At 45.9% G+C, this 24943-nt stretch overlaps 1 protein-coding gene across 1 annotated transcript in view; it reads right to left on the bottom strand.

Moving 5' to 3' along the window:
- The window catches only part of Clpb (caseinolytic mitochondrial matrix peptidase chaperone subunit B), a 144298-nt gene that overhangs the window by 5635 nt on the left and 113720 nt on the right, over nt 1–24943 (bottom strand). Inside the window, exons 7-11 of the mRNA XM_015477476.2 lie at nt 17115–17229; nt 7099–7176; nt 5877–5932; nt 1433–1477; nt 993–1154 (exon numbers count right to left, since the gene is read on the bottom strand). Of these exons, the coding sequence (XP_015332962.1) occupies nt 993–1154; nt 1433–1477; nt 5877–5932; nt 7099–7176; nt 17115–17229 (456 nt within the window). The remainder of the gene's footprint in view (nt 1–992; nt 1155–1432; nt 1478–5876; nt 5933–7098; nt 7177–17114; nt 17230–24943) is intronic.

The following is a 24943-nucleotide window of genomic DNA, read 5'->3' as shown; positions in this document are numbered from 1 at the left end:
CACCTGGTGCTGGCTAATATTGCCCCTGTGTGGAGATGAAAGCTCAGCCCCAGTTCAGCCCTTGGCTCCTCATGTCCTCCGGGCAGGGCAAGGCCCCTTGGAGAAGGTGAAGGCCATTCTCTCCCAAGACCAAGACCAACCCTTCCCTTGGCTCACTGGTAAGAAGGTACAAAGGACTAGGGCTCTGGGGCCAGATAGATCTGCAGTCCAAACTTGAATCCTCATACACTTGCTCTGTGTCCTTGTATACATTATTTATAACCTTTTGGAACCTCAGTTTCTTCCTCTGAATTAAAAAAAAATCAGATAATTTCTGCCTTGCCCTGGCTATTGTTATGATTAGCACTAATGTCTGCTAAGACGTAAGCAGAAATCTAGCACATAAAATATACTGCATAAAAGCATGTTCTTTTCCCATTCAGAGTTCACCCCACCTAGTGGGGTACTGCAGTTTTGTCAGGGGCCTGGAGCTCCCCTGAAGGATTCTAAAAGCCATAGTATTAACATCTCATCAGCAGTAACAATGTTGAGTGATTTAAAGCACTGGTGCAGACGAAATACTGTACACAGAGGCATAGAGCTGCTAGAGCCACAATGGTTCTCGGGAGTTTATTGATTCAGCCTCCTTGCTTGTCACATGAAGTCCCTGATGACTAAAGATGGGCAGTGAACTGCCAAAGCTACAAAGTCAGTCAGGAGCAGAGGGGAAACAAAAGTTCAGTGCTCCCCCAATGGAACCTCTGTCCTACTGTCCCTCTAGAGGACAGGCTGGGCAGCCATGAAATTGTCAACTATGGGTCAGTGCTGGTCTTCCCTGAGTGGCCTGCTTTGAGTCCTGTCCAGAGAGCCTCATCTGCCAAGTGACTAAATATATCCAAGGAGGAGCATTGAATAAGGATCAGACAGCCTCTGGGTCCTGGATTCCTGCTGTTCACAGCCCCCGATACCTCCAGATGTCCCCACAATTCCATCCTGCCCAGGCTGACTTTCACCTCATCAAACAGCTGCAGCATGATGGTGAGCACATCTGGATGGGCCTTGTCCACCTCATCAAAGAGCACCACAGCATTGGGGCACTGCTTTAACTTCTTGGTCAACTGGCCGCCCTCCTCATGGCCAATATAACCTGGTGGGGACCCAATAAACTTGGCCACCTGGTAGAAGGAGGAACATATGTTAGGAAGGCCTTTCTGTGCCTTTTGTCTGCAATATGGGGCCAGCATGGAAAGTTGGCTTTATGAATGAGCAAATGCCTGTCTCAAAAGGTTGGTGGGCTATTTTTCCCCCCATTTGTACACCCCTCTCCCAATTCCCAGGGCTGCTGGAATTATGTCAGGCCCAAAGACCCAAATGACAAGTCATATAAAAACACCAGAACAGTCATGTCAACAGGACCCCCACATCATAGACTATCATTTCTGAAGAGACTCACCTCATGTCGCTCCTGGAACTCAGACATGTCCAACCTGATGAAGCCCTGGGTGGAAATAAGTCAAGAGGCGGGAAGGGCGTAGAGAGGTTAAGGTCATGTGGGGTAGGCACTGCTATCAGTGCACAGGACATGAGCCAGCAAGCATTTCCAGAGGGCCCCTGGTAGCCCTGCCTGCTGCGACACGCAGGCTTTGGGAGGGATGGAGGATGGCCACAGGAAAGCTGGGCGTGCTGCCCAGGGGGAGCAATGGCTGGAAGTCACGAAGTTGTTTCTGACATGTAATAGCTGGCTTTCATTGGTGCTTACCTGTGCCTGGCAATGTCCTAAGCAAGCTATGAAGGGCTTAGAATGTGTATGAGTCTGTGAGGTTAAGTGCTCTCATCATCCCCACTTTACAGATGAGAAACGAAATTACAGATTAGATTAACTTGCCCAAGGTCACACAAGCTTGGCCACCCAGCTCCATCTCTGTGCTCTAAACCATTATGCTCTACTGTCTCGTATCATCCCCGCTGCCAACCAGCTGGGCTCTTGAAGGATTTTGAGCTTTGTGCTCAGACATCAATGTCCTAGGCTACAGGGAGTATAGACTCTAGTGCTCACTTAACGTCAAGTAACCTGGCTTTCCACCCTAGTTCTTTCTAATGATTTTTTTTTTAGTTGTAGTTGGACACAATACCTTTATTTATTTATTTATTTTTATGTGGTGCTGAGGATCAAACCCAGGACCTCACATATGCGAGGTGAGCGCTTTACCGTTGAGCCACAACCCCAGCCCCTCTTTCTAATGATTTGTTAAGCAACTTTGAACAAGTCTTTGGGGTTAGTTTTCTTGGCTGGAATCACTTTAGTTTCCTAAGATCTTAGCTTGGTATTACCTACAAAGCAAGGCAAGAGCAATTAAAGCAGCATCCAACATACATCAATTGCTTATTATGTGTTAAGAATGGTGTCTAACATTTTACTTCAGCATCTCATTTAACCTTCATTATAATCCAATGGGATGGACACCATCATTGAACTAATTTTACAAATGAGAAAACTGATATACACATCATAGGGTAGAGCTGGGATTCAAACCCAGGTGGTTAGACTCAAATGCTTGCTCCTATGCCTTTCATCAGACTGCCAAGTAACTGCAATTGTTGGGCTCTGTCATCCCACCTCATGATGATATCATAGAACACCATTAGGGTCCTTCTCAAGGATTATGAACTCTAGTAATTAAAGTCAACAAAGCTGCTCTATGTGAAAGGAACACTAGAGGCTGAGAAAAAAGGCTCATAAATAGATCTGATTAAAAAAATTGTATATGGCTGGGGATGTGGCTCAGTAGTAGTGTGTCTGCCTGGCATGCTTGAAGCCCTGGGTTTGATCCTTAACACCATAAATAAATAAATAAATAAATAAATAAATAAATAAATAAATAGACAGACACAACACTGCTTCCTGCTTTGTGTGGGTACCTGTGAGTACATAAGCTTAAAAAAAAAAAAAGTGTAAATGCAAAAACCATCTTGTTAGGTAGCAGGATCCAGAGGTATTAGTGTCCCTTCACAAATGAAGAAACTAAGGATCAGAGAGCCACAATTGGGATCTAAGCCACTAGCCTCCCAGGCCAGTGCCTATTTTATTTCATGAGTCATCTTGGTGAGACCCTGTTTACAAATAGGCTCTGAACTGGATTCTGTTTTTCCTTTTTTTTTTTTTTTTCCTGTGATACTGAGGATTGAACCCAGGGCTAGGCAAGTGTTCTACCACTGAGTTAACACCCTCCAGTCCTTTTTATTTTTTAATTTTGGGACAAGGTCTTGCTAAATTGCTCAGGCTGGCCTCTGGGATTACAGGTATGTGCCACCATGTCTGCCATGAATCTGAGACTTTGTGTATATTGCTCCACATGAAACCTCAGGTATACTAGTTAGAAGGTAGCTTATAGCCTAGGACTCGCTTGGATTTTGTGGGTAGGCTTCAAACATGCCTATCACATGGCCAGAAAATTTCTGTTGAACATATTCTGCAATGAGTTGGTCACAGGGCTTGGTTAGCTCTGTTTTTCCTAGGAAGAAAGAAGCGAGAGGAGTTGGGTTAGGACTAAATGACTGGAAATGCATGGAGTAGGAGTGTAATTCATCACCTATGAGTTAAAAATAAAATGGATGATTTTACTGGGCTTCTCATGCCTCTCATCTCCCGATGTGAAATGGCGACAAATTGATAAGTTTACAAACTAGCCTCCCAGAGCAGCTGAGAACAATGGTGTTGAGAGAAGAGTTAAAGACTAGATTCCCCTGACAAGTGACCTTAGACAAGTCTCTTGATGCTATAGGGTCTGCTTTCTTATCTGAAAAGCAGGTCTAAGTTGGTGTCTGTGCTAGGTCCCTCACAGGATCAAATAAGACAGTGGTAGCCGGGTACTGTGTGAGAAGGGAGTGAGGCACACATACAAGTCAAGGGAGCAGCCAGCGCTGAGCTAGCTATGATTTGTATCATCTCCCTTGACGATCACAACTGCTTCAGACACAGGACTGGACAGCCTGACCCTGAAGCAAGAGAGCTGAAACATCATGGAGGGCACGAGACTGAGATCTGGAACTTGAGCCAAAGAATGGCTGGCTCTAGAGGTTTGCCTACCATGTCCTGCTGCCTCCTGCGGTGAGTATGGGCGGATGATGATGTTGTTTCTCTTTCTGGATGAGACATGTACAGAAGGACACCATCAGCCCACCTGTAGGACACCCTGCACTGGGACTGATCTGTCTCCCATTTTGATGTGCCAACTAAAAAATTATGTGCATCATCAGTTTTTAAAAAAGTCCCTTCTCCTTTCTACACCAGCAAGTCAGCAGATACTTTCCTTCTACTTCCACTGTGTATGAAGACATATTAAGACAGCTTGGATAAGGAGATTATAATTTGTAATTAAATATTAACCTTTCTGACAGTATTAAAATTAAACCACTCAGAATTCTTCATCCCTAATCAGGTGGTTCCTGCCCGTAACTGCATCTTCCCTAATAGTCTTGCTAGTTTATGGCCCTTTCCAGAGTGCTAATTGTTTCAATCGCTGCCAACCTGATAAATTGTCTTAAAAATGCTATTTCGGTTGAGCATATTAGCATGCCATGTGCTGCTTCTTGCCTGCCTGTATGTCAAGTGGGTCTGCTCTGGGTTTCGCTGAGGCAGAGCATAGCTGCTCGGCCAGTGAAAAGCCTTCTGCCAGTTCTTAGGAAGAAGGGGGCTCAGGAGGACATAGCCAGAGCGACCTTGTTTCTGTGGCTGCCAGGTTCTCTGGAGGGTGGCAAGAATTCAGGAGGTTACAAGTGGAATAGGAATCCAGGACTCTGCTTCTGGGAGCCACTTGGCTGGCAAGATCTAGGCAAGTCCTCATCATCTTGGTGGGGAGTGCATGGGGTGAGGCATGTCTTAGGCAACCTCCAGTGTGGGAGATCGACCTCCCTCAGCCTCATGCTAGGAAGGCTGGTAGGAAGTTTACCTTTCATTAGCTGTTTTGTATTCTCTCTAAGGATTGCTTTCTCCAGAGTGTTTCCTGTCAGCATGGACAAGAGTCAAACTGAGTAGGCTTTGGAAAGCTGAGTACAAACACACAGGGGATGAAGATGGCCCTTTTCTGTGGAAAATCTATGGCTCTGAGCCTTGTGAAGGAACATTAGAAGCAGCCAACACATAAGGCATTAAGAAACCAGGTTTCAGGGACTGGGGTTGTGGCTCAGCAGTAGAGCGCTTGCCTAGCACGTGCGAGGCTCTGGGTTGGATCCTCAGCACCACATAAAAATAATAAATAAATAAAATTAAAAAAAAAAAAAAAGAGAGAGAAACCAGGTTTCAAAGGTCATGCAGGATGAAAAGAAGCAACAGGAATCATCTCATTCCCATTTTCTCGGACAGCTGCCAAGACTTCCTCTGGCACAGCCTTGACTGTGTGGATACCTCCCCAGCCAGAGTGCCTGGGGAGAGAGTGCCTTAATAAATACTGCATTACGGGCATTCAGCACAACACCTGGCATGATGTGGGAACTTGACGATGTTGGATGGATGAATCAGACCTGGTTTTCCCAAGAGTCAGGTAGACCGAGGATTATTATTCTTATTTCAAAGATGAAGAAACTGAGACACAAAGAGGTTAGATAACTTCCCCAAATTCCTGGAACAACCAGTGGCCAGAGCTGAGGCTTGTTTCTTGGGGGGGGTGGGGGTAGGTACATCTTTTTGATTCTACTACTAGATTCAGAGAGCCTCAGATTTTTAAAAAAATATTTTTTAGTTATACATGGGTACAATATCTTTCGTTTGTTTATTTTTATGTGGTGCTGAGGATCAAACCCAGTGCCTCACATGTGCAAGGCAAGTGCTCTGCCACTGAGCCTCAGGTTTTTGATAGGTCTCTATGGTCTGTAGAAGATACCTCAGTCCCAGCCCTTACCTTTTTGGCATCTTTGTGCATATATTTGGCTGTCTGCTTGGCTAGCTCTGTTTTTCCTAGGAAGAAAGAAGCGAGAGGAGTTGGGTTAGGACCAAATGACTGGAAATGCATGGACTAGACAGCATGTCTTTTATAGATGGGAATACTGAGGCTCAGAGATTCTCCTCAGGTCACTTATGAAATTGCATTTTGACTTTTCTGCGGATGGTGTCGAGGCCATTTCTCTGTAGCTGCATCCTAAGAGTGGGAGGATGACTAGTCTAGAGCCAACTTGCCCTCTGAAGCCCGCACAAACTTCATCCCTCCTGGGAGTGCACTGGCTTTCTTGCTCTCTGCCCCACATTTCTCTTAACTCCTATGGTTCTGTCGTTCAGTCAGACCCCAGAATCACATGCTAAGAAGCCACTGGGAGGGGATGAAGAGTACGTCTTATTGGCTTCACCGACCTTCTTTGTGATAAAAGGAAGGCATGATAATACCAAATTGGTAGCTCTGAAGGGCCATTGGGAATGGCCACTGGAAATCATTGTGTGGTACAAAAGGTCCACACCATCATGGTTGAAGGGTGGTACCTTTTGGGTTCCTACATCTGAGGAGAGCAAGGTCTATAAAGGTGTCTGAGGTGAAGATGAGACAACTAAGTCATGAAAGCCCTGTCAAGGCAATGGTGGGAGGTGGGAGTGGAGGTCTGTGAGGGTGGAGAGTGAGGAGCTAAGAATGCCTCAGACAAGGCAGCTCAACTGGCTAGAAAAATACCTAACCCATGTTACTGCAACCAGTCCTGCTGTGACCTCAGCACTGTGCTGCTCACTGGGGCTTTCTTTAGCTCCCTAAAACTAGGCTGTCCTGAATGCAGCTGGGTGCTGAGCAGTGGAGGTGGTTCAACTGTTCCCAGAGGGGAGCCTGTGGGGATGCAAGTACCTGGGCCAGGGCTAACAGGCCTGAGGCCTGGTCCTCTAGGTGAATTAGTCCTTATACCACAGCTTCCAGGGGAGGGTCATGATTCTAGCTGTTCACAACATGGCAGATGATTAAAAACTCAGAGTCCTCTTTTTGGTGGCTCTATAATTTGGAGGCAATTGCTTCTGGAGCTGGGATTTGAACTCAAGATGGGTGTCATGACCCCTGGCCCACAGCAGCTGGGGCTGTCGAGCGTGGGCCAAGCCCCTCCCCACCACCCCGCCCGTTCCCCTTCCCCAATGTCTGATTTGTTCCTGATTACCTATTCCAGATGATCCCAAGAAGAGGAAGACCAGAGGGTGTTCTTCATCGTACCAGCCATTCTCCTTCCTTCGGATCGCTATGGCCAAACACATAAGACGGGGGACGGGGAGGGAGGCAGATAAATCAATGACACAAAAGGCAGGATAATTATCACTAAGTATACAATATGTTTTACTGCTCTGCGCCCACTCAAAGTCCTCACTACCATTAGTGCTGCCTAATCTGATTAGCTGGCAAGGCCCCTAGAGACACCTAATCAGGTTAGCATGGATTTGGAAAGCTGCCCAGAGCAGATTTCGGATAAAGTTTTCCAGGATGAGCACTCAGCGTTGCCAGGGAAACTGAAAGGCGGGTGGATGGTGAATGGAGGTGAAGGGGGTGGGGGATTGGTGAAAGAGAATTTGAGAGGAACTTTAGCTTTCGCTGGCTACCCCTCTTCTTACCTATGCAAACATGAGAGGCAGAAGACCACGGCAGGTTTTAGCCATTTGGGGTGTGAGCTCTGGGCTCTTTCCCATTTGGGGAAACCAAGGTTTGGTATGCTGTCTGGATTAGGAAGTGGAAACAGCCATATGCATTTTCAGGAACTAACTGAGGGTAGTGTGGAGCTTAGAGTGCAGACGGAGTAAGCCACTTGGTCAGCATCCCTACTAACCATGGCATCCGGTGAGAAAGATCTGTACTAAGTTCCCTTGGGGTTTAACTCTGCTACAGCAAGCCCCGACCTCTTTTCTTCAGCAAGAAGAATGTAATCAAGGGCTATGCATTCAAGGTGAGGAAATGAAGTGCTCAACTACAAAATGGGAGAATCAGGCCCAGAAGCACCGCTCAAGGGTAAGCAGGGAGTGCTGCGAGGCAGAACCATAACAAGAATCACTTATTGAACATGCTGCGTGCTAAGCACAATTGGAAAATTCACCACCAATGTATTTACTCAAGACCCACACACCAATGCCCTGAAGGGTAAGTATTTTTTTAACTCCATTACACTGAGCAGGAAACTGAGGCAATAGATACATAGTACATAGAGGTACTTCTTTCTCTAAACCTGTCATCTTTTCAAAACAAAAATCACATAAGGTTTCTTTAAAAAGTGAATATCAACTTGGGTTGCATTAATGGAAACATGGCAGTCAGGAGCAGGAAGAGCCCTGTGTAATGTCAAGGTCTGTCTGCAGATGAAACATCATGTCTGGTCTGGTCTCCAGGGTGTTGAGGGGAGGGGAGGTGATTAGCAAAGGGATAAATGTTAGAGGGCAAAGCCTGGAAACTCAGTCAATCAAGAAAGAGTTGGCAGTCTTAGGGATTCTTCTGCCAGTCTTGAGGAGCCAAGCTCCTACCAGTTATACTGTGTGGCTTTCAAAGAAGCAACTGCAGATGTCAGGGAGGCCTCTTTGGAAGAAGTGGGACTATGGAGGCCTGGCAGGGTTTGGATAAGTGGCCAGTATGACAGAGGTGGAGAGATGGGAATGAACATGAGGAGCAGTGCGGGGAATCAGGTTATGAGGGTCTGGACTACCTGTCTTAGGAGTTTACCCCACGCTGTGGTCTTCCTCATTTTTTTTTCCCCCTGTGGTGCTGGGAATCAAATACAGAGCTTCATGCATGCCAGGCAAGTGCACTACCACTGAGCCACATTCCCAGCACTCACCTCTGTCTTTAATGTTGCCACCTAAAGCACACTCTCTCTTCACTCTGGTCTCAGTAGAAACAAATGAAAACTGCAACTTCATAGATGTTGGACAAGTCAATTTTGCCTGCCCTGGAGATGCTCTCTGAGAACCCTGAAAGAACTTAGAACACTCAGTCCACCTCTCTTGAGGCTAGGATCCAGATCTTCTCTAAGTGGAACTCACAGACCTCGCAGGTACCTGAACACTAGGGATGAAGCAGGGAAGTTCAAGTCTGGTTGAAGGGGAGTCCCTGGTGTCCCAGCAGAAACAGGGATCTGGGGGTGAGGGTATCTGGAGGTAGTAGAGGTATTAAAATGGCAAAACCTAGACTTTCATGAATACTATGTGTGAACATGTGTGCATATGTGTTGGGGCAGGGGTGAGAGGGTTCACCTGAAAGGAGGTGAAAATTTGGCTAAATTGAGAATCTAGGTTGGGAAGAGGCTGAGTATGAACTCGGTTCAGGCTTGATGGGGCATCAAGTGAGGCAGGCATGGCTCAAACAGGTGACTTGGGGGGATGGGGTTCCCCAGTTTATCATACATGAGGTTCTGATCTTGGCTCCCCCCCACCCCCAGCCCATCCAGAGCTGCACACTGCTGGGCTGTGCAGTATAACACACACCATGGAGAATGTGGAATTGAATTATGCCTGGGGCCATCTTTTTCCCCTTCTTTTCTAATAATGCACCTGGGAGAGAGCTCTTTATAATGCCATACAGACTCCACTGCACAGCTGTCCCTGGTCAATTCTGCCAGACCCAGGGCATGAGTCTGGGGTGGGCTTGATCTGGGCCCCCCATGAAACAGGTGAAATGCCAACCATTAAACAATTACAACTCTGGATATTTCTAATAATATCTGAAGAGAAAAACGGCCAAGCAGATGGAGTCCGACAGAATGAAAAATGGAAGCAGCTAGGAAGGACTGGGGAAGGTGAGCTCCAGGGTGTATGGTGGGCAGGGTGGCTGAGGACCAAAGCTGGGGAGCCCAGAGGGTCCCACCAGGCCTGAGCAGAGGCTGGAATAGACCAAAGATCTGGATGGGCCCATGTGCCTGTGGCTGTTAAGTGCTGCTGGACTCATGATGGACCAGCAATGTGCAACTAACTCCGCCATCACTTTACAGTCTGTAAAGATCCTCTGTAGAAGTAATTTCATATCAGCCCCATTATGAGAATATAAGGCAAATAGGGCAGGAAACTGGATTCCTGTTTTATAGATGAGAAAATATGGACAAAGAAGTTAGGAAACCTGCTTGAGGTTACGCAGGTAAATAAGTGCAGACTCTAGGCTGCCCCTGGTTGACTCTTGAGCCTAAACTGGTGCTTCAGGAGCGCAGGGAAGGCGGGCAGCTATCCCTGGCTCTCTGCTGCTCTCCTCACATCCTTGTCTCACCTGGAAGAAGCTCCCTCTGTAATCTTCCTGTCTGCTTCACTCAGCCATTTGACACATGGCCTCAGGAGCCTCTGTCCTTGGCCTCACCACTGTTCTTAGACTTCAGATGGTATCAGGGCCTCCGCATGGGCAGCCCAGCCCCCTTCCCTGACCAGCCCCAACCAGGATCCTCTGCCTCCCATATGCTGGGCTGGTGCCAGCTTTGCTGGTGTCCTGTCCCTTTCCAGGTGCCTTCTCCTGGCCACATCTGTCACTACTGGATCATCTGAAAACTCACCTGCAACAACTCTTTACAATTCATTTCAGAACAGCACATCTACCCCACTAATTCCTGGGTCTGCACTCTCTGGTACATGCTCATTTATAGACTGGTATGGTGGAGGGGGCAGGAGTTACAGGAATTAGCTCAAAGTCCTGTCTCTGTCATTTACTAGTTGAATGGCTGAATAAAACACTCATTCTTTTAAAGCCTCAGTTTCTTCATCTATAAAATGGAAACAGGTATGTCTCTGTGCCACCCCAATATGAAGATGAAATGAGTTAATGGTTATGAAAGCATTTTATAAGCTGTGAAGAATGAAGTAACAGTAAGAGTAAAAATAATGAAGTCATAGTTGTAGCAATGGCAGCAGTCACTAGCTTTGGTATTTTATACATCTCTTTCCTCCTTATGATAATTCTAAGTGGATTCCTGAGGGACCCCTGAGACTAGCCCAACACAGTTTTAATGTTTGCTGACTAAATGAAATGATTCTTGGTCTTTCTGGAATCATAAGAGGGAAAGAGGAGTTTCTTCAACTCTCATTTTACAGAGGGGAAGAATGCAGCCGGGACCTGTCTGCTAGTGCTCCAGCTGGTTTCTACTCCCCTTGGGTGAAGAAGGCTTTCACTCCCATCTAAACCCTCTCTAGAGAGCCCTATGCACTGTTCAGCTCTTGCCAGGAGCAGGAAAACCCACAGAGAGGCCTTAAACAAGGTTTGTGCCTTTTAGAAAAACGCTGCTATGAAAACTGTGGGTTCCAAATGGGGTGGGTGGACCAAAACCAGTGTGGGAAAGCCATTTGTGCCTGAAGGGTGAGGGGAGACTGCCAGACAGTTGGGGGATGATATGATATTCCAAGAAGGCCCCAGCATGTGGAAAACTGGAGTAAAGAGTTTCCTCTTCCTCCCACCCCAGATCTTTGCCTCCACTCAGCTCAAGGCAGTGGGGCAGACTAGGGGGGCTGACTTGTGCTCCTTGATAAGTTCTAATGATCTAGCATGGAGGTTTTTTTTTTCTTTTCCCCCTAAACATAAGCTGGGGACATGACTGTTCCATGCTGAGGCATCTCCCAGGGAACCAGCCCTTTGGACTGACACTCATGGTTAAGTTCTCCTAGGGTCTAGCTACCAGCAGTGTCAAAAGGGGCTCAGACTTTATTTATTGAAGTTCAACAACCTTTATATATTTGGATGCCCAACCTTATAAACAGCTGATGGAAGTAGTACCTGACCATGGAGAGAGAGAGAGAAAGGCCCCTCAAACACAGCAGACCCACGTGGTAAGAGCAATGGAAGCTCAGAAAATGGCCTGAATTCAAGGAAGCACTGAAGTAGGGGCATCTGGGAGAAGGTGTAGGTCTTGAATGTGTCAGCAGGTAAAGAAGAAGTGGAAGGGCAGGGCAGCCTACGGAACCAGAACAGCAGAGCACAGGCAGGGACCCTAAAGCGACATGGTGAGGGTTTAGAGCTGCAAGCAGTTCTATAATTCAGGGATGACCTAGATACATTTCTCACATCAGGTACCAGTTTTCAAACAAACAAAAAACCCAATCAATAAATGGGCAAAGGAACTGAACAGATATTTCACAGAGGAAATATGAATGGTCAACAAATATATGAAGAAATGTTTCAACATCACTAGCAACTGGAGAAATGCAAATTACAACTACACTGAGATTTCATCTCACTCCAGTCAGAATGGCAATTATCAAGAATACAAGTGACAATAAATGTTGGCAAGGATGTGGGGAAAAAGGCACACTCATACATTGCTGATAAGACTGCAAATTGGTGCAACCACCATGGAAAGCAGTATGGAGATTCCTCAGAAAACTTGGAATGGAACTTCCAGTTGACCCCGATATCCCACTCCTTGGCATATACCCAAAGGACATAAAATCAGCATACTATAGTAATGCAGCTACATCAATGTTTACAGCAGTTCAATTCACAATAGTTAAGTTATGGAACCAACCTAGGTGCCCTTCAACAGATGAATGGATAAAGAAACTGTGGCATATATACACAATGGAATATTACTCAGCCATAAAGAAGAATGAAATTATGGCATTGGCTGGTAAATGGACGGAACTGGAAAATATTATGCTAAGCGAAATAATCTAATCCCCCAAAACAAAAGCTGAATTTTCTCTCTGATATGTGGATGTTGACTCACAATGGGAGGGGATAGTGGGAGCAGTGGAGGTTGGGGGAGATGGGAATAGAAAAGACAGTAGAACAAATCAGATAAAACTTTCCTATATTCATATATGAATACATGACAGTATATCATATACAACCACAAAAATGGAAAGTTATACTTCATGAACATATGATGATATCTCAAAATACATTCTACTGTCATGTATAATTAAAAAGAATAATAAAAAAAAAGATAGCAGTTTTCAAAGGTAGGGCCCAGAAAGGTACAGGGCTTGGGAAGACTGCCCTTTTAGATTAGTTGATGAGGGAACTGGAGCATGAGAGGTCAGTGCTCCTGGTGCGACACATGGCTGATTCTGAGATTCTGTACATGGGCCAGACATTGACACTTCTAGCAGGGCAGTTGAGGTGGAAAAGTTTGCTTGAGGAGGCACAGGGGATTCATAGAGTTAACTGGGATTGGGTGGAATGGTACTAGGCATAGGCCCCTGGTCAGAAGAAGTTCCAAGGTGGCTGTCAGGTACATGCAGGTTGACCTGCTGCCCCAGAGAGGCTTCTTAGAGAAGGTCTGGGGAAAGGCTTGCCACCCGAGTGGTCAAAAGTCAAGCAATATGGCTGTAATTAACAATCTCACTAGAGTGTGGTTCCTTGTCATAGCACATTACAGAGCCTGACAAGGAGCCACAGCAGTAAATTAATTTCACAAACTACTCAGCATCTACTTTGACCAGATGCCATGCTTGGAATTGGGAAAATAACCAGGAGCCCACAGTGCACTGGTCTTAAACAGGGCTGGCCCAAGGAGAAAGCAGTCAGTGTGGGGGATGGGCTGGGGTGGGATGGCAATAAAAGGGCCAGAAGAGAAGGAACCACAAGCCTACGGCAGCAATGACAGCAGAGATCAGCTTGGCGGCATGTGCAGGGAGGCAGAGGCAGGTGCTATGGCTGGCCTTCTGTGCCATGTCAGGACAGCAAGGCCACTCAAGGTTTCCAATATGGGAGGGGCATTGTTAGATGTGTGTTTTCCAAATATCAGCCAGCGAGGAGAACTGATTCTAGGGAAAGGAAAGGAAGCAAGAAGACCACTGCCATGGTTCAGGCTGCTTGTGTCTGAGCCAGGGCAATGGTATCAGGAACAGAGGGGTGAGGCCAGTCTTGATAACCTTTAAGGGGTAGAATGATAGAACTTGATATTTGGGCTGTAAGGGGTGAGGGGGTGGGAGGAGGCACAGATGAATGGATAAAGAAACTGTCTTTAAATGTCTAAATTCCTATTTAGGAGATCAGTGAATGTGAAAAGACAGCTGGCTGCTTTTCTGAGGATGATGAGGGGCTTAGAGGTGTTGGGTTCCCAGGAGGTCTGCCTGACAATGTGGGCATCTTCCCTTCCCCATAATTCACAGCTCTGGATTCTAGAAGAAGAGCCTCATTTTCTGTGCCAAGGCTCTGGTTTATCGTATGCAGGCTGGCCCTGCTTTGGCTCTGATGACCCTATGAGACCAGAGAGGTCATGGGGCCTGGGTTGTGGGGCTGGTGCTTTATCTCCTCTATTTGTAAGGTGGTAACTGTGAGCCAGCCTTGCTACAGGCCCTGCAGCTGGGGATCACACTGATAAATTCACTGTATTACTTTGCACAAATCAATATCCCAGCACTTACCAGGGGTTGATGTGACCGAAATTGGTTTCAGCCAATTCGTGAGGGTAATAAATGGCCATTTATCAAATCAATTCATTCTGCGGCACTTCTCTGGCTACCCACCCTCATGGTACCCATGGGGTGCCAGGCTCCATCAGCCAGTGCTTAGTACATATGTGATGCTATGCTAGAGGATCACGGAGGCCTGGCCTAGCTTCTAGATGCACCTTACTCCCCTGTACCTGCTTTGGTTTTGAGGTACTGGGTGCTGTGTGCCATCACAGTTCTAACCCACAGTGCCTCATCCTTTGCCTGGTCCTGTACCTGCAATCACCAGGCTGGGGTCTAGGAGCCTCTGGGAGCTGGTCACAGGAAATGAACATGGCTTGGAACAGTATCATGAGACCCCAGTTATAGGGATTCTCAGCAAGATAGGTGCACAATTACTGCCTTATAAATGGAGGTTGAGCATCAGCCCTGCTCAACCTGGGCCCCAGGGGCCACTCTGTCTTTTCTAGGGTTTTTGTAGACATAGCAGGGTTGGTCTACATATGATGGCACATGGAACAGGGCCTCTCCACTGACCAGAGGCAGAGTTCAGGTAACAGAATGGAGGTTTTAAATGGGAGGAGGCACTCAGGGTACACATTCTGACAAATCTTGGAGGTGAGGAATTGAGTCATCTACTCTTGCTCTGGGCCAACAATAAAGACAGGCAAGATGGGTGACCCATCAGAAGTTAGTGTATAACCAAGAAAGTGGTGAGATGGGGCTGGGATTCAGTCTAGTGGAAGAAAACTGATCTGAGCTTGACTTTAGGAGCAGAGGATTCATGCCAGGTGTGGCATGAATTGCTGTAATTCCAGCAATGTCGGAGGCTGAGGCAAGAGGATCCCAAGTTTGACACTAGTCTGAATAACTTAGTGAGACCCTGTCTCAAATTAAAAAATAAAAAGGGTTGGGGATATAGGTCAGTGGTAGAATGCCCATGAGCATCCAGTAGTGTAATAAAACTATAAATAAACAAAAACAGCCTTAAGGCTGAACATTTTTTTTTTTTTCCTTCTCCCAGTGTTGGGGATTGAGCCCAGGGCCTGACACATTAGACAAGTGCTCTATCACTCAGCTACATCCCTAGCTCCCAAGGCTAAACATCTTAAGGATAGGGACTAGGCTGTATGGCAGACAGGAAAGAATACATGCTTAGAGTTCCATGGTCCTGGACTTGGTACCCTACTACACAGGTGAGTGACAGAACAGATTGGTCAAATTAGCTCAGTAGCTCCCTGTTTCTGGGGAGCGTCATGGCTTGTGAACTTGAGGAGCTGGTGAGAAGTAGGAGGTCAAAGGACAGCAGGTGGCCTGCTGCAGAAGTGTGTAAGAAGCTGAGCGGTAGAGCGCCTGCCTCTCACATATGAGGTGCTGGGTTCAATCTTCAGCACCACATAAAAATAAATATATTAAAAAACAAAAAACACTGTAAGGGCAGCTGCAGTCCTGGTTCAAGTAGATGAGAGATTCTAGAAGGAGGTGCTTTATTAGATCTCCACCCAGGTAATCAGTGTCTTGAGTGGGCTATGCTTCTCCTCAACCCATGAGGGCTCTCAGAATCTCTGCTCCCTTCACCTCTGAAATAGCTTTGGAAAAGGAGTTGGGGTAGCAGCTGGGAAGAGATGTCTGCCTCCAGACCCCAAGGGGACAGTCTGGTGTGATCTGGCCTGCGTAGTGGGGCCCTATGCATTCATAAAAATTCTCCCCAGATCCTGTGTGTGCCAACAGGACACTTTCTGACCTCTAGCTGGGGAAGCAGTTTCAGTCTATGGTCTCCTTTCCTCTGCTGATTTGGTCAGATCCCTGATGAGGGATTCACATGGGGTTAGATTCTTGGAGAAAATAATAAGCAATGTGTCAGTGGGACTGGTCAAGACCTCTCAGGGCAGTGAGTTTAAACTCCAGCCAAGCATCAGATCACCCGAAGAGCCTATTAAAACACAGATCCCAGCATCTGATTCCATAGGTGTGGGTGAGGCCTGAAGTCTGAATTCTTAAGTTCCAGGGGAGAGTGATGCTGCTAGGCCAGGGACCATGATTAGAGAACTCCTCTTAGGGGAGACTCTTTTGCTTTGCCTGGCATAGGATTCCTCTTTCCCAGCTCATACTCAGGGCAGTTGCTGTTATAGCTATGTATAACTGTCCAGTGGGCTTCACATGGGAAGGAAGGCCACAGATAAGGGTTACAATCTGGTGTCCAGGAGCCAAAGTATAGGAATAAGGGCTTACAGGTGGGGAAGAAGGCATTCTATAATTGTTTGGGATGTTTTTCCTAAAATAGGACCAGTTGCTATTCTGAAGGGATGAGAAAGTCCTGGGCTGGCACAGAGAAACATACCTTAGTTGTACCCGCCACACCACTAGTGATGGACAGGCTATCACCTACCTCTGGGTCTCAGGTATCCCACCTTGAGAATGGGGCAGTAGGTAGAGGAACAGATGAAGGTGAGAGTTAAAATTCTAAGCACTGGAAAGCATCCTTGGGCAAATTATTGAATAATTATTGAATAAGCAATGTGTCAGTGGGACTGGTCAAGACCTCTCAGGCAGTGAGTTTAAACTCCAGCCAAGTTTAGTGTCTTATCTTGCTCACCTGTAAAATGCGAATTTGGTAGTACCAAACTCATGGTGCTGCTGAGAGGACTATTTTAGTCCTTTCAGGATATGCAAAGAGTTTATAATAATGCCTGGCATATAGATAGTACTCAACAAATGTTGACTTTTAATGTTAACTGCATCTCTCCAGTTTGGTGGCAGCAGGAAGTCCACCTCCTGGCAGCAGAGCATAAACTACTCTGCGTTTTCCTGCACTGGCTATGGTCTTGGTACTCACCAGCACCCACAGTGGCAATGGCACTCTCCTGGCCAATGATGTGCTCCTTCAGACGCTGTTCCAAGGGGAAGCGGCGCCGCTCCTCAGCTTCACGCTTCCGCTGCTTTTCCTGGTACTGCAGGGAGAGAGGGCAAATGGCTCAGGGGTGTCAGAACCTAGTTTCATTCTATCCCCCCAACTTAGGAGAAAAACACAGTCGTGGGACTACAGGGGTCCTGTGGCACAGGTCTGGTTCATGAACATGAGAGGATAACTTAGTTCTTCCCATCCTCCCCATGTCTGTCTTGCCTGAGAAAAAAAGCCACACCTTGCCTTCAGGGAGCCCCAAGTCAAGAGCAGGCAAGGCAGGGTCTATAGACAAATGCTTCTCAGACAGAACCACTTTCCTCATGGTTTCAGAGCATAAATGCTTATCTCTAGGACAGTACCACACCAGACAGCTTGTAAGTCTCTCCACTGACTCTCTTCTGAGCTCCCTGAGGGCAGCCACTATCTTTCACTCATTGCTATTTCCAGCACAGGTCCTGGCCCAGCGGAGACATCTTGTGAGTATTTGCAAAACTAAATTTGATGACAGATACAAAGAGGAAGCAGCTATGCGGGTGGTGCAGAGGCACAGAGAAGGGAAAAATACACAAATATGGAATATTTGGGGGGATTTCTGGGAGATGGAAGGCTTGAAGAACCTGGAGGACCATCTGCTGACCAGGCAGGAAGAGCTGAGAGTATGGGCCTGACAGGAAAGCATTTTAGGAGGTTAGGAGCTGAGGAGGAAGGAAGCAGATCTTGAACTGGCAAGGAAAGACTGGGTCTACAGGAGGTTCCTTTCCCTGGAGCCCATGTGACACTGATATCTTTCTAGGAAGAGAACTGTCAAGGTAAGGCCCTGTCACAAAAGTTGTGGCTGCAGATTGTTCTTGCGGGCAGAGTGGATGAAAAATACCTGCTGCTTGGGCAGTGTTTTCCTGATACGGTAGTGACCTTGACAGAAGTTAAAAAAAATAAATAGCAAACAATCCAATTTTGGCTGTTGCTATCAGTCTGTAACTGAAAGCTCCCATCAGTCCTGGGGTTTCATATGGAGCAATAATTCGGCGCCGATCCCAGTGGAGCGACGCTTGCTGGCTGGAATCCAGAGTGTCACTGTGCAGCTCCCTCAGGCACCACATACATCACCTGGCTCTGCCGACTCCAGCCATATATCTGCCTCTTCCTCCTCCCTGCCCAGCAGCCTGCTCAGCACTTGGGTCTGTGCGCTGGAAAGCTGATGGGGAGATGCACACATTCTGGCTGGGACAGTGCTGGCCTGCACTGCGGAGTCTGGAGGGGAAGCTGGCTTGCCCATGTTTCTGGGGTACTTTAGTCACTTCTGGAAGAGGTGGCTATGGGCCAGGCACTGTACTCAGCACTTTATACACAGGGTCTCATTTAATTCTTATTGTTGTCCCCCATCTGAAATTTGACTCCTCTCTGGAGCACAATGAGCCAAGCTATGTGGCAGAAAGAACAAGCTTCACTCTAGACAGACCCGAGTTCAAACTCCACCTTATCCACTAGCTGACCTTGGGAAGTGGGTTCAACCTCCCTGAATCTTAGTTTTCTTCCTGTAACTTGGGATATACTCACCTTGCAGGAGCCTTGTGGGATGCTGATGAGGAGTAAATGAGATAATGGACAAAATATTTTGTCAAGTCTATAGGTATAAGTGGTAGTCTGGGCTGGGGTTGTGGCTCAGTGGTAGAGCACTTGCCTAGCACGCATGAGGCAGTAGGTTTGATCCCCAGCACCACATTAAAAAAAAAAAAAAAAACAAATCAAAAACTAAATAAATGGTAGTCCGACTCAAACGGCTACCACAGTACCTGGACTTCATGAAGCTTTTGATAAATGTTATTTATTTCCCTTCTTCTTCACCGAATTTTGATAACTGATTGTCTAACTTGGTACTTTTTTTGGGGTACCAGATTTCTTTTGACTAATCCAATCATTTTGGAGGTCCATGAATAAAAAGAAGCATTGCTCTGGCTTAAGCAGAAGCCAGGAGCAAAGTCCTCTGTGTGCCCCACTGCCCCACAAATGGCTCTGGAGGCTCCCTTCTAAAGGAACTTGCAGTGCAGCTACGGCAGCAATACTTACCAGGTTCTACAGACTTCACTAAAGCCCACGGCAGCTTATCTCTGGCTGACAGTTCTCTCTCTGGGGCTGAGAATTCTGCCTCTAGGTACTTTCCATCCACTTGTCTCTGGGGCCTCAGAGAACACGCCTTTTCCCTTTGCCCTAGGCAAAGGCTGTTTTGTTGACTTGGGTATGACCACTGGGTCCTCCCTATGCCTTCTCCAGGGAAATAGTTCTACTTCCTATAACTCTTCTTCAGTATCCTGATTTTAGGTTTTCTTGGTATCATATCTTCTTGGGCAAGAGGAAAAAGTCCTTGCTTTCTATTGGGGTGAGCATTGGGGAATGGTTACACCATGAACTGAGTTTCTCAGGCGTTTTCTAGATGGTCTTGGGAAAGGTTCAAACTATGGCCTATATCTCAGTATATCCTGATTTCCTTAAGCCTGGAATCTCAAATACCTATGCCTAGTCAGAAAAACCTCTGAAAATCAGGCTTCTTGATAAAACACTGGGATTATACCAGGTCAAAGGGTATTGCTGCATGTTTTTCTCTTAATGTTTGGCAAAGTTTGTACTAAATAGTGATTAAATGAATGAACGAATGAACAAGTGAATGAATGGCCTTGTGGAAAACTTATCAGTAGAAGAAACTAGAGAAGGAAAAGGCTTGGCTTGTGCATATTCATTTGGGAGAGGGAAAAAAGAAGGATGAGATGAGATTGGTAAGGACTCCACAACTGTAGGCTACTGTCATCCTTGGCGCTTGGAGAGATGGGAGGAAGCCTACAGGACTGAGCTCAAGGCTCTGCTTTAGTGGGGTTCCAGGTATATAGAGAAGTCAGGCAGGTAACCCAGCCTGCTGAAGCAGAAGGCAGTGGACTGAGGCACTGTGAATGGGACGCAGGAGAGCCGGAGTGGGGAGTGATCATCCTCTTAATAAAAGCCATGTACAATTAACTTCAGAAGCTCTCACCTGGAGCTGGCAGCAGCCAGTTTCCCATGCTGCATCTTGGCTGGATAATCGCAGCCACTGGTTTCCATCAGTCTTGATTTAATATGGCACCCCTCCTGGCTGTGAGTGCATTTACAGGAAAGGGCTGGGAGGCCGAGGCGAAGCCTAGTTGGGCTTGCTTGGCTCAGAGGTGGGTGGCTGGGCTGTGGGGGAGGGCTTGGGGAGAAGAGGTATGATAGGCATCCTGATACGTGGGCATCCCTAAGGAGGCAGGTCTGGCAATCAAACTGGCAGTGAGAGGGCAGCTTGGGTGGGGGTGGTGAGTAGGCAGAATAAGACTCCAGGCAAGAATGGGATAGAAAGAGATGGAGAAGAGAAGAAAAGCCAAGTGCAGTTTGCCTCTGATGAAAAGATTAGGCCTACAGAGCCCAACTTACAGACAGAGCCAGATATGCCCCATACTCTTGACTTCCTGGTTCAGACCCTAACTCATGTCACTGTCAGGGTGTCTACTATGCCTTCAAATGGAATGACAGAGAGGACAACAAAAAGGATCAAGGGGTAACATATGAGGACCAAGGGGTGTGGGGGGTTCAACAAAGAAGTCTAGGGGTGGCAGAGTAGATGGGAACATGAGACTGGAGGATCAGAGAGGTGCCCGAGTGACTCCTAAAAGTCTACTGAACGAGCCCACAAAGTATGCATGCCTTTAGAGGAAGGCTAGACACAATGCATGTGTCAGCCCCAACATATGTGGTGACCACCAGGTCAGCATCTTGGATTCCATTTTCCTCTCCTTCTTTTGTTGCTAGAGCAATATTTTTAACATGTCAATGCCACTGTGTCACACCTCTGCAAATAGCTCTGTTGATCCTGAGATAAGACTGGTAGAGACTGAGAGGGGCATGGAGTAGCTAAAGTGAGAAAATGAAAATACGTTCTCAGAGCATCACATCAAGGGCATGTGATACTGATTCATCCCATAACTGTAGATGTTAACCTTGATCACTTGGCTAAGGTGGTGTCTGCCAGGGTTTTCCACTACCTTTTTTTTTTTTCTTTTTAATATATTTTTTAAATTGTCAACAAACTTTTATTTTATTTATTTATATGTGGTGCTGAGAGAATCAAACCCAGTGCCTCACACATGCTAGGCAAGCGCTCTACCACTGAGCCACAGCCCCAGCTCTTTTACTACCATTTTTCCTATTTGCAGTTAATAAGTATTTTATAGGGAGAGATGGACACTATGTAAATATCCTGCCACTTCTCAAACTTCCATGCACTAGCTCTAGCATCTACTGGTGGGTCTTACCAGATCAGTATTTTGATCCTTACAACTCTATGGTAAAGTTGATAGTGTCATCATCCCCACTGTGGATATTAAGTAAATTCAAGCAAGGTTCCACTGGCAGCAAGCAAGAGAAAAAAGAACACTAACTTTTGCAGGCTGATTCTGGAGCCTGCACTTTACATCTGAGGATGAGAAAAGACCTGTTCCCCACATGCAGGTAGCTCAGAGTCTATTTAGGGAGATGAGATTTAAAACACAAATTTCCTTTTCCTATTTCTAGTCAGGGCTACCTAATGAATTTATTGAAAATAAACACCAGAGGGTGTTCTTGCCAGAAATACATAACCTGAGTTGAATCATAAGGAAACGTTACATAAACTCAAATTCAGGGACATTCTACAAAATAACCAGCCTGTACCTGTTAAAATGTCAAGGTCATGAAAGACAAGGAAAGACTGAGGAAGTATTCCAGATTAAAGAAGACCAGAGAGACCTGATTACTGAATACAATTTGGGATCCGGAATTTTCTTTTCTTTTAAGCAGAATTATTGAAATACTGGTGACATCTGAATAACATCTGTATATTATTTTAATATTAATATTAGAGTCCTAATTTTGATGATCCTACTGAGGTTATGCAAGAAAATGTGGGGTGGGAATGTAGTTCAGTGGCAGAACACATGCCTAGTATGTGAGTTTAATCTCTAGCACTGCAAAAAAAGAAAATTGTCTGTGTTCCTTGTTTTTTAGGAAATATATACAAGTATTTAGTGGTAAAGAGCATGATGTGTGTAACTTCTGTTTAAATGATTCAGAAAAAAATATATTTATGAATATTATTTATGTATATGTGAATAATAAAGCAAGTGTGATAAAAATGTTTAATAGTTGGGGATCTGGGTGAAGAGTTTACAGTAACTATTGTCTACTCCTGAAATTATGCAAAAATAAAATAAAAAATATCAGGATAATGCTTCCCCTTGGAGGATGCCTAGTGACTGACAGTATGAGAGGGTTTCTGAGTGCTTATAATAGTCTATTTCTTGCTCAGGTGTGTGGTTTGTGAGTTAAGCATATATTTATGACGTGAACTTTATACAAATGTTTCCCCCCAAAAAAAGTATTTAAAAAGTTAAAAACAACAACAAAAGAGAAAATAAAAGCCACTTAGCACTGTGTCTGGCCCATAGTAAGCCATAGGGTAGAGCACAGGGCCCTGTACTGAGATGCGCGGCAGGAAACACAGGTGACAGGCTGAGTGAGGCAGGGACATGACCCCCCCCCCCATTTTCTCCTGTGTGCCCCACCCCTCCTCCTCCTCTATAGGACTTAGCTCAGCTCTGATGGGAGCACCCAGGTTCTCAGCCTGGAATATGGGCCCAGGGGAGCATCACATCCCCAGCTACCCCTGAAGCAAATGAAAAAATATAGAGACAGGAAATGTGCTTGTGATTCTGTCACTGGGATATGCAAATAAAATATATAGGATAGGCCTATCTGCCTAATATTCCTGCCAATTCATTCTCTGGGTGTGATTAAAATGAGCAATAAATTCCTCGTGAGTCTCGGTGGAGTGAGGATCAGGAGAGAAGATGCGGCTGGCATGCGTGCGTCCCCCTTAGCTGAATATTCATCATGGGATAGCTTCCTATATTTTTGTTTTATCTGCCATCATGTGCACAGAGATATATTTCTACCTCTCTTCCATCTCTTAGTTAAGACATGAAAATGGTCGGGGCGCCAAGTAGTAAACTATCTATTGAAATCATTCAATGTGAGAACCAGGCTACCTCCCCTACAAAGCTTGGCCTGCTCATTCTGCAAGGAGGCGGGTGAGCCACGCTTTCCTGGAACCCCACTCTGGGGGGACCCTTCCTAAGCATCAATCAGTCTGTGGGTATCAGAGTTGAAAGCACTGGTGGCTTCTCACACCTGTGGGTCTTCTCAGGGGGACTAGGGAGGCTTACGCTCAGGGACTGCTGAGAGAACTGAGGAAACCTGCAGTGAGGGGAAAACCATTCAGGGCACGTAAGGTGCAGAGATTCTTGTGTAAGTGACACACATTTTAAGAAGTAGAATGAATTTTTAAAAATGAGGCTTAAGGATAATTTTAAAATGGGAAAATCACTGATATTATTAAGTTAAAAAAAAAAGAGGCAAATTTCAAATATAGAATAGGATTGTAACTCAGAGGCTTTCAAGGCCAAGCAGAAAACATAAATGCCTGGCAAGCAATGGCACAACATGGTAGGGAATGTGGCCGCGGAGTCCACACCCCCAACTCTCAGGGTTTTAAATTCACAATTTTGGAAAACTCTAGGTTGGCAAAATAAGGTATGTTTGCCAGCTTGAGACCTCTGATATACAGCAGGCTACCAGCAGGTTTAAACAAAAAGGCCATCTACCTACAGGTATGTGGATATGGCCAGAAAGAGAAAATACAGTACATGAGATCTCTGTGTGAGATCCTAATATGTACTTTTGTAACATCTTGATTTTCTGTAAGTCATCTGCTTTCTTTCTTGCTGCGTTAGTTTTCCCACCTGTGATATAGGCGTAATAAAAGCTACTCTGTGGATTTGTTATAAAATTAGAAAGAGTATATTAGAACATCTGACACAGTGCTTACATATGCTTAATAAATCTACTATTATTATAAATAAAAATACTGATAGTGGTTATGTGTAGGTCATAGGGCTAGAATGCTTTTACTAGAGATTAGGCTCAACTGCCATCTTTTCCAGGAAACCTCCCTTGATCAGTCACATCACTAATGATCAGTGGTGTCACAGTTCACTTGCTTGACTCCCGACAGACTATGGACTCTGGTAGTTGTTTACTTATCCGTTTTCTTCTCATCTAGCCCAGAACTTGGCACATGGATGTCATTCATAAATTCGTACTACATTATTTAATTCTCCTTGTCTTTTCTCTATTTCTAAAACTTCTATAATGAGACATGACGTAAATACTCACAAATTTTCTACAATGAACATAATTTGACTAGAGAGTGGTAAGCGAATGTGGAGGTGGCTGAGCTGGGTAACAGGGAGGTGCAGGAAGGATAGAAGGGGAGTTGATAAGATCAGAGCGGCAGTAACTCATGTTTAGACAAAGCCAGGAGAGGAGGCCTCAGTGCCTTCAAGCTGAGTCACTATGTTATAGAAGCAGGGCCTGAACTTACAGAGGGCCAGCTGCTTCTTACTAACTGGCAGAGGGAGACAGAACCCAGGTCTGAAACAGTGTTCCTCCCACAACAGCCTGCCTTAAAGAGGAAGTTTTTGCAGCTTGGTGGAAAAATCTGAGCAGAAAAAATGGGAGACCAAGTAGATGCTGAGCAACTGGGAGAAAGAAAAACACTGCTGACACACCGAGCTGGGGGGTGGGGTAGTTCACAGGGACAGAAACCTAGGGAGGACAGCAGAACAACCAGAAGGAGATGCACAGGGGACACCTGGACATTC

This window comes from Marmota marmota, unplaced genomic scaffold (genome assembly GCF_001458135.2).
Source record: "Marmota marmota marmota unplaced genomic scaffold, marMar, whole genome shotgun sequence".
Taxonomy (NCBI): domain Eukaryota; kingdom Metazoa; phylum Chordata; class Mammalia; order Rodentia; family Sciuridae; genus Marmota; species Marmota marmota.
Note: the sequence above shows the minus strand (reverse complement) of the source record. Positions and strands in the feature narration are given on the sequence as shown.